This window comes from Apodemus sylvaticus, chromosome 2, assembly GCF_947179515.1.
Source record: "Apodemus sylvaticus chromosome 2, mApoSyl1.1, whole genome shotgun sequence".
NCBI classification, from domain to species: Eukaryota; Metazoa; Chordata; class Mammalia; order Rodentia; family Muridae; genus Apodemus; species Apodemus sylvaticus.
This window is the reverse complement of record NC_067473.1, coordinates 118,839,801-118,849,825: the sequence shown is the minus strand read 5'-3', so window position 1 is coordinate 118,849,825 and position 10,025 is coordinate 118,839,801. Positions and strand designations below refer to the sequence as shown.

The 10,025-nt window shown below is 50.4% G+C and overlaps 1 protein-coding gene across 1 annotated transcript in view; it reads right to left on the bottom strand.

The window, feature by feature from the left end:
* Positions 1-480: 480 nt before the first annotated feature.
* The window catches only part of Ruvbl1 (RuvB like AAA ATPase 1), a 30,267-nt gene continuing 20,722 nt past the window's right edge, over positions 481-10,025 (bottom strand). The window contains exons 8-11 of the mRNA XM_052174282.1: positions 8,667-8,865; positions 3,724-3,826; positions 1,509-1,600; positions 481-812 (exon numbers count right to left, since the gene is read on the bottom strand). Of these exons, the coding sequence (XP_052030242.1) occupies positions 653-812; positions 1,509-1,600; positions 3,724-3,826; positions 8,667-8,865 (554 nt within the window). The 3' untranslated portion in view covers positions 481-652. The remainder of the gene's footprint in view (positions 813-1,508; positions 1,601-3,723; positions 3,827-8,666; positions 8,866-10,025) is intronic.

Sequence of the window (10,025 nt, the reverse complement as noted above, 5' to 3'; positions counted from 1 at the left end):
GAGGTGTCCTAATCAAAGCACCTGTCAAGATGGGCTATAGACCTACACCCCAGGCTAATCACAAGAAAAATACTTAGCAAAGCCTACCAAGGGCATGCATGGGTCAGAATGCTCAACAGTCTGTAACTGCCCAGGTTACAGAACTCGGGATGTCTGAGTATCTATCTCACAGCCAAGAGCCTAGGAGGATGAGTCGTAGCATCCTGCTCCTGCTCTGACTCTCACTGCTGAATGCCTGCTGCAGGAGGCTGTGGTACGGCACCTCCCTGCACTGAGTGCAGCAATTAGAAATCTAAACCAGTTCTGCAGTTCTTGTGTATCTGGCACCTTGTTTTGTGTTGGGGACAGAACCAAGAACCTTACACAGTAACTACAGCCTGAGGAGCTCTGACGCTGTCCTCTGGTCTCCACAGGTACCTGCAAGTGTGTATGTGTGCACACTCACAGACACAAGCAAAAAATAAAAACCTAAAAACCAAGTCTCATCAAAATAAACTATTCAGTTTTATTAGAAAACAAGCTAGGTGGGGAAGGGTTCCTTCCAGCCACCATGGAGGACTGATAATTTACAAAGAAACTGTAACACTGCAAGCATGCTCGAGGCTAGACTGTCCGTGTGGGTCTGTCCTCAGGGGCACCTCCAAACCCACCATCACTTCATGTACTTGTCCTGCTGGTCAGCCAGAATCTTAGCAGAGGACTTGGCGTCGTAGAAGAGCTCGCTGATTTCCTCCACGTGCTCCTTCTCAATGCTGTCCTTCCCGTTGATCTTCGCCAGCAGGTTAGCTGGGGTCAGCAGCTGCACTGAATACCTACAGCAGACAGCACATCACTGAACGTAAGGCCACTGAAGGGAGCCCCAAGTCAGGAGGCGCATCGCTGGCAGGGCTGGGCCGCCTGCCTGCTCCAGTGAACTCAGGGCAAGAACAGCAGAGAACTTCCTGCCCATCACAGCGGAGCGCGGCCGCCAGCGAGAGGGCAGATGACACAGTGCTCCTCTCCCATTTGCACTTTGGCTGACACACAAACACATCAGAGCACACATGCCTGGGAAATGTGCACAGTGCCAACTCAGATGGGGACTTTTAACAAGCAGAGAAATCAACACAGGCAACCGGAAGCCTATGCAGGTCCAAGACATGAAAACCCAATCACCGAAAGCTCCAGCAGCTGACCATTCTCCCTTTACTTCAGGGACAAGAGTCATAGATTCAAGCAATGCAGGGAGGGTTAGGGTCTGAGGAACTATTTCTCCGACTGGAAGAACAGCCTCTGAGTCCAGGAAGAACAGCCAAGAGAACACTGCTCATGCACTGATGCCCTGGGCGGCTGCTGCCAGATCCCTGGAGCAACCAACCCAGTGTGAGGGTGATGGGGGCAAGCCTCCTGCACGGGGTCTGCTGGAGATGGAATTCGAAAATTCATTTCTAGATCCTCGGCACTCTGGACCAGGTGCCAGAAAGCTCTTGCCACAGTGAAAGGGCTCCAGCTGGGCACACTTGGCTCACCTTAGAGTGGTCTTGGTGCCAATCTCCCCAAGGTGGTTCAGTGCTTCCTCGCTGATGTTGATGCCTTCTGTCTGGGCTCGAATCTTAATGATCTTTGGAGAAAAAAACATGGTTAAGTGTTCTCAACTGTGTCCAGTGTCTGACCTACTGATGGTCACCAGCACTGGGGAAACATGCCCAACCACAGCCCATCTGAATGATGTCACCACAGCCAGGGCTAGGATCATCTGACTCCAGGGTGCCCCACACCCAGGGCAGCTCACAGCTGCCTCTGGCCCTCCCTTCCACTGTTTCAGAGAATTAGAGCCACTCCTAGCCTCGCCTGGGAACCTCGAGGTTCCAACCTCTCCTGGCAGCTTGGGCACCAGCGCCTGTGACACTCAAGCAAGAGAAGAAATTTTTGTTTGCTTGATAAATACGATGGTTAAATAAATCAAAAAAGTTACTTTTAAAGATTTACCAGCCCTCCTACTATCGCTGAGATATCTAATCTATCGAGAGCCTAATGCTTGTTGCACTGAGTATCCTGGTGAGGCTGGAGGGGCGACCAGCAGGCGGTGAGACAATGCAGCGGTGGCACAGGGTCCCACGGGCGCGGCAGCACTGAGTGATAAGGGCCAGCGGGATAATGATGTTGTGTGTTGCAGGGCTGAGATAACTCGAGGACTTCGAGCCTCATATAATACAGGAATTTTTCACTCTGGCAGCTTCGTAAACAAGATATCAAGAAGCCGTCGTTTAAATTAAAGCTGTAAAAACAGTCAGGGTAGAGGCACGGGCTGGAAGACACTGAGTCCTAGCACCAGGCTCCGGAGAAGGAGAGTGCAGTGGAAGTGTGAGATGCTGAGTCTGACAAGTCAGGACTCTGCAGGGGTCAGGAGTCAGCCTGCCCTTGTGAGCAGCCTGGAGCTAAGGCCAGCAGGCAGCACACACTCCGGAGAGGTGGCCAGTCCGGGCCAGCACTGCTGGTGCTGCTTTTATCTAGAAAGGCTGCAAGAGCACAATTGGGGGGAACTCTTAATTGGCTCAAGCATTTCCCAAACACTGCAGAGGCCACACACTCATCTCCATCCTCCTCAAGGGCAGGAGCGTCTACATGGGCTCAGCCAACGGTCAACAGCAGAGGGGCTAAGGCAGACAGCAGATAGGTGCAAGGGTAGTGGAGAGAAAGCTAGGGAAGACGCCCCCTCCCCCCATCAGCCAGCTACATGACTCAAGGACCTGTGACCCATAGCTGACTAGGAAGACATCAAGCCAACAGTAAAAAGGGCTGTTGAAGAGTCTCTGGGAACTCCAAGAGAGACTGGGGTATGCAGAGCGTGCTCAGCATGCACAGGGTCCTAGGTTACCGCAGTGCTGCCAGCTCCACAGAGATACAAACACTGAAGGCCAGAGCTTGGCTGAGGGGGGGTGAGCAGAGCATCACCTCCTGCCGTGCTGGATCCTGGCCTGCCCGCCTGACATCATGACAGGCATATATGCTCCCGATGTCTCTAAAATAGGGGTCCCCTCAGGCTTTTGCTGGAGCCAGGGCAGGTTTTACACAGACAAGCTCAACTTAAAACGTGTGTATGTAGGGTGCCACCAGTGCCGACACCTCAGAACTGTCCCTACGGCTTATTAAATGATTAAAGATCTTATTCATGAGCTGCCTGTTTGTAACAGCTGAGGTAGTGCTCCGATGATTGCTCTGGCCTATTTTAGAGACATCGGGAGCACTGTGTGGCTGAGGAAGACCCCCACCTCCCTTCCTCAAGCTGGCAATACAGGCAAGCTTCGCCCAGTCACGTCTCTGTGGTGCTGGACCAGAATGCTGTGTTTGCTTGTTTGTTTCCTTTTGAGTCAGGATCTCACTATGCCTAAAACCTGTGATCCTCCTGCCTCAGTCTCCTGAGTGCTGGAATCGCAGGTGTGCATTACCACACCAAGCAACTAATCATACTTACTTGCTCCTCTCTTCAGGCTGATGGCATCCAGTGGCCACTAAGCCCATGTTTTCTTTCCTCCCTTTCCTCAAGCTCATAAGGAGCAGATGGGCCAGACCCACAGGGAGGGAGCACAGGCTCGAACCCATCTGAATGTCCACTCAGAAGAGCCCATCGTTCAGAGCCTCAGGACACTGACTTGCACAGAATAGCGAGCTAGCCAAGTAGTCAGAGTGGGTCGAAGGAGGAGGGGAAGGAGGGGGGGAAGAGGGCGGGATCCAGGAGCTCACCTGCTTCATCTCCTGTGGTGTATACAGCATGGTCCTGATGATCATCACCCGGTCCAGCAGGTCCAATGGAATGCCATGTGGAGAGGTGATGTCCTCAGTACCCCTGCAAGGGTCAAAGTCACTCCATCACCCACGGGACTCTTCCGTCTTGGACATCAGACACAGGAGTGGAAGCACACACAGAACAAGCAGGTAGCATCCCTGAGTCAGGGCCAGGCAGCCCTGGGCAACAGCTTTATGACGCCAGTGTGGGAAGGGGACGCACCAAACCCAAAACCAAACAGACCCATCTATTTGCCAAGCCTTCAATGAGTGTTTTATAATTATACCGTTAATGTATACATTTTTCTGTTTTGTCTGTTGCTTCAGTCCTAATAATCAGGCATAATTTCTACTTGACTTATCTCCTCTAAAGCTATCACCAGGCTTGGCCATCCCAGAGATCAGTTGCTTGGATGACTGTGCCAGCACAGACAGCTACATGAGTGACCAATCTCAGCACCACAGCCAGCACCTAGCATTTAAATTCCTAAATATTTGCTGCTTTAATAATTTAGAAAAAGAGAAAAGGGAACACCTTGATTGAGTTGCATTTCTGTGGTCACTAATGAGGCACAAATGTGTTCCCTCACATTCATGCTTTCTTCCTGAAAACTGTCCAATTACATCCTTTGTTTTTCTTTTCAACCCCTAGCCAAGCCCTAGTCAACAGCCAGGAGAGGAGGCCTGCCAACCTGCCAGGCCTGTGCCAGCCGCCTGATGGGACACACGCTGGGCAGACGCCGGCGCCCTACAGCCAGCCCAGCCACAGCAATGGATGCTGAGCGACTGTGGGCCTCTGCACCAGGCCATCCTAACCCAGGTGGCCAGCAGTCTCCCTAAAAGCCGGCACAACTGTAAAAAAATAACACAACTGATTAGAATAACAGAGAGCGATGCATGCCATTTGAATTTAATTGTTAATATCAAAATATTTGGTTTCAGGGCTGGCGACATGGTCCAGAAGGCAAAGTGCTTACCAACCTAATAGTCTGAGTTCAGGTCAGAGAGACCCCACACGTGTGCGGCCGCAGGAGCATGTGTGAGCTTGTGCACACAGACAAAAAAGGAAGAGGAAGAAAGATCCAAGCAAGCAAGAACAAAAGTCAAAAGTTGATTTTGAAATTCTTTCCATACAGGTGAGTATCAGTGTATATTTATAAAAGTAAATGAAAGTAAATTGTATAGCAAGATAAACTTGAAACACAGTAATAAACAACCAGACACAGAGGCCAATGGATGACAGACTGCAAGCCAGGAAACCTGGTTTTGAGGTGAAGAAAAGGTTCTGGAAACAGGCGCTGGAGGACAGCCCTGTGCTAAGAGCACAGGCTGCTTTTGAAGAGGACCTGTTATCTGGCTTTCCCAGCACCCACACGGTGGCTCACAGCTGTCCATAACCCCAGTCTCAGGGGGTCGAATGCCTTCTGGCCTCCACAGATTCATGCATGCCTGTGGTGCATAGACATGCATACATGCATCTTTATACACATAAGATAAAAATGAATATATCTTTAAAAACAGTTTTGGAAATACAGAAAGTAGTGATTGTTTTTTACAGTTAAAAATGGTTAAAATGGCAAATGTGACGGAGCGCGCTCAGCAGAGCTGCCTACCTCCCTATCAAGTGTGGCACTCTAGGTTTGGTCCCTAGCACCGTGTGAGACTGGGTGTGGAGGACCAGCCTGTACTACTGACAGGCCTCAGGAAAATCAGGAGGTCAAGGTTACCATTAAGCTATACAAGAATCTGAGACCAGTAACACTTTTTTTTTTTTTTGATTTGGTTTTTTTGAGACAGGGTTTCTCTGTATAGTCCTGGAACTCACTTTGTAGACCAGGCTAGCCTTGAACTCAGAAATCCGCCTGCCTCTGCCTCTGCCTCCCAGAGTACTGGGATTGCAGGCGTGCGCCCCCACCACCCGGCTCACTTTTTTTTTAAATAATAAGAGAGAATTGTAAAATAAGTGTTATCAGGATTCAAATCACAGTACTTAGAATAGCTACCATCTTCTTGTAAAAAAAAAAAAGTTTAAAAATGATGTTTAAATTTTTGTTACTGAATTTCCTTTCAATTCTTCTTAAAGTTTGTTGGGGGGAGGGTAGGGAGAGGCAAGAATTCTGAGGACATCTTAATATCTGAAATCTGCTGTGTTGAAATAGTCTAAACTCAAAAATATTCAAAATTCCACAGCCTCATTATAAATTATCTTTGATTTAAACATGATAAAACACAAGAAATTCCCTGGAAAGGTACATGAGAAATGAAGTCCCCAGCCCCAAAAGAACGGAACTTACAGATGGGGTAATGAGCTTTCTCACAGGTGAGTTCATAAAGCTAAAACGTAAACCAAAAGCCCACTCAGAAGTTACTAAGGACTGCCAAGCACTACTTAGTCATTCAAGCTATGAATCTGAAGAATAAAGATTCTTCTGGAAAACACGTTTGTAGGACCGTTTACGGACTCCCATCCGAGATGAGAAGAGTGCACAGTTCCCGCTCAGTGGCAGCTCCCTAAATCCCGACCATGAACAGGGGACCCACCTCATCCAGGACCAGAGGGGACACACCTCATCGCAGCCTTGTTGTTAGTGGATTCTGTGGACACTGGTCTCAGGTTAGACAGCCCGTCTTCTGTAAGAACTAAGTTCAAAGCAGGCAGACTGGACTTCAAGGTAGCCTGGAACTTGTTACTGGGGGGAAGGGCTGAAGACCAAGGCCTTGTACACGCAAGGTAAACACTCTACTGAGCTGACCATCTACCCCAAAAATTAGAGTTCTGAAGAAAAATTTAAAACTTGTGTCAAAAAAACTGCCAAAAAATTGATAAGATTACCCAACGAATGGTAGAAAATACTCAAATACATTCATATAATGTTCAAACATTATTGATGTACATAGTAATTTATGACTCAAGAGTAAAAAAGGCAAACAACCAAAATGAAAACTGGGCACATCTGTAATCTGTACTTGGGAAGCAGGAAGCTTAGACGTCCAAGGTCATCTTTAGTCCTACCAACCTTCAACCCAGGGAGCCTGGTGTCCCGAGGCCAGCCCCACACCACACCATGCAGCACTTTATACCTACTCCCATTCACGGCGCAGCTGGGTTCAGAGATCATGTGGGCTTTACAGCACACTAAGTGGCAGTACTTGTGGATTGCAGTCTACCACTGGAAGATAGCCTCATCTGTCCTTGGGTGGCAGGGTGTCCTGCCACCACTCCGTAGGTGGTTCAGACAGAGAGCTCTAGAAACCTGACAGGAAGAAAGCCCTCAACAGTGTGACTTCTCAGCGCCTGGGTGTCAGATATGATGTAGATGGTACAAGCGGTGGTCAGCTCCTCCAGGGAGACAGGCTGTCACACTGTGTAGATACTCCCAAAGTTCTGTCTTGACCATACCAGTGCCCTCTGTAGCCCAGGCTTCTTCCAAACCCAAGCCACAGGCCTGCCTGGTGAGAGCCCAGGCCTTGCTTTCCTACGTCAGTGGGAGCAGCAGTGTGGTCCTGAAGAGTGGGCTCCACCATGCCCCACCATCCCACCGTAGATGGTGGCAGCATGAAGGAGCTGGCATCAGCACCCAACCCCTCTGTAGAGTTCATGCAGCTGGCTAGGGCTTGGTTCTCACAAGCAGGCTGGGATCAAGGGCTCCTTCCTCCTGAGACAGCCCTGGCAATGGGGTCCAAGAGCTGCCAGCCTCTGCTGGCACCCGCTGGTTTAGGTTAGTTCTGTTGGCAGAGCTCCCAGCAGGGGGCACCATGATGCTGTGCAAAAAATCAAGTCTCCAGCAGAGCCACAGGTGCCAGGCTTCCTGAGCCAGGACCCACATGCGGCCTCCAGACACGACCAGGGCCCTGATCCTCTCCGGCAGCTGGCCTGGACCGGGCACAGCAGCTTCCTCCAAGACTCCAGGACACACCTATGATAATGCTTGTATCCAGATGGCGTCACAGGCTGCCAGAACACACAATGCCACCATCTACACTTCAATCACACACATATCCCAACTACAAGTGGGGAGGGGACACAGCTGACAGAGGCTACTGTTGTGGGAGGCTACTGTTGTGATACACTACGTTCAGAGCAAACAGCAGACTCCTTCCTCCCCAGGGTCCACACAGCACCCAGTGTGGACAATCTTAAGTAGACTAAGTCTCTCCAAGAAGGCCAGTGGCATTCTATGTGGCCACCATCAATGGAAAGGCAAGCCAGTAGTCTGGGCAGCTTTGATTGTCCTGAACACTCATGGGCCATAGAACCATAGTGTCTCCAGTGACTACTGCAAATCACAAAACCCCAGGGCATCACTGTCCCTTGGAACTGCTGTGGGCTTGAAAAGAAGCCCTTCACATCCCAGCACTGCAGAGACCAGCCCTGACTGTCCCATAGAACCACAGAAAACTTCTAGGGCACTAAAACTGCACATTTGAACCTGACATGGAACTCAGACCAAAGCTGGTAAATTCTCAGCAGCTCATTTAGGAAAAAATGGCGTCTGGAAAACCCCTCCACTCCAGCTTTGGGGCTGTACTAACATGGAAGAGACTGTATGAATACCCACTATCCAGGGCTCTACTGAGCTTCTCCCGGGGGCTTGAGGGAGGAGGGCCAGCAAGGTAACCCACTATCACAGAAAGGTCTGGGTTGGGAAGAACTGGGCCCAGTTACCCCATTCAGTTCCCTCACCTGAACTGAAGCTAGCAATTATCTCTCCACAGGAGACAGAAGATAGCTAGCATGACACCCCACTAAAGACCCCTGGGAAGACCCTCTTCATCAGAACAACACTGAGACACAACCCTGCTTCTTCTCCATCTGCCTCACGGCACGCAGGATAGTGAACCAAGGAGAACACTCGCTCAGAAGGTGGGTGGGAAGCCTTGTGGCGGGTGTGGGGCCCTACCTGATGACACAGTTGCCTCGGTTTGATGCAAAGATGACAATGGGAGCGATGGAGGACTCCAGGGCTCGGTGCAGGTAGGTAAAGCACTCGATATCCAGCATGTGGACCTCATCGACAAAGAGCACTCCAGGGACCAGCTCCGCAACGCCCTGGTCAATGTATTTGTTCACCACCTTGTTGATCTCCCCTCGCAGTTTATCTAGATGTGAGATGGCAGGGTCAGCACCAGCAAACAGCTCCGGCTCTTAGCTCCAACTTCCACCGAAACCCACCCCTGCAGTCTGTTTCCCCAACTGTGAGGCCCCAGCAGGCCCTGGCCCCACTCCAGCTTCAGTTACATCATCTGAAACAGGAACAAACACACCTAAAGGCTACAGAACTGGCAGCTTTCCCTAAAGTTGTTTGGCTAACCCCAAGTGGGTTGTGCACAGGAAGGCCTCGACCTCCTCACACGCCCCACCCTGCCTGACTAGCTCATCCTCCCAACCTGATGGTCCAGCTCCCACTAGAACTCAAAGTCTAGCAGATTTGGGAGCCTGGGACGACAGGAGTTTTCATATGCAAATCTTCCTGTTTTGTGCTCTGTGAATGACCCTGTCTAGTGGTCCAGTATGACAATGCTTAGGTTAATTAGCCTTCAATCACATGCAGTCTCAGTCCCCTCCAGACAGGAAGGTGGTTTCAGGCCCAAGCAGGCATTCTCCACAGCCATATAGGCCACCCGCCAAGCGTCACAGCCCAGTCTTGGCCAGCAGCAGTAGGGTCTGGTCACAAATAAGAATGTATTTGCTGGAGTTGCTACCTCATCCACCAAATCTACCAGCAAGAACTGCCTGGGAACAAAGAGCAACTCGGGAAAGATGACAGCAGTTGCTGCTGCGTGCAGCACACACGCCTGTGACCCCAGCACTAGGAAGGCTGAGGCAGGAGATGCAGCATTCAAGGTGATCCCAGACTAAACAGTGAAACCCTGTCTCATTAGCCACACAAAGCCAGGCAAAAATCCAGACACAACTGCTCCTGGGGTCTGGAAGAACCGTCTCAGCTGCTCCTCTGGCTGAGACCTCCAAGATCACAGTGTTTCACTCACATTTTAAGGTCACCAAGCTACCTACAGGTTGCTAGGAAACGATAACACAGAGGCGGGAAAAGAAGAGTGTAAAGGCCACAGAGGAGCGGAGTGGAGGAAGAAGGTGGTAGTGCCAGGGCAGCAGAGTTTACTCCTCTTCACAACATCCCTACGACCCCAGAAGACCAGAAACTCTAGGTGCCCACGGCCAGAGAGCACACTACTAGCTGTCTAAACAGAGCACGGATGACAGGTCTTAAGCTATCATCTCAGAGAAGGGAAGACACCAT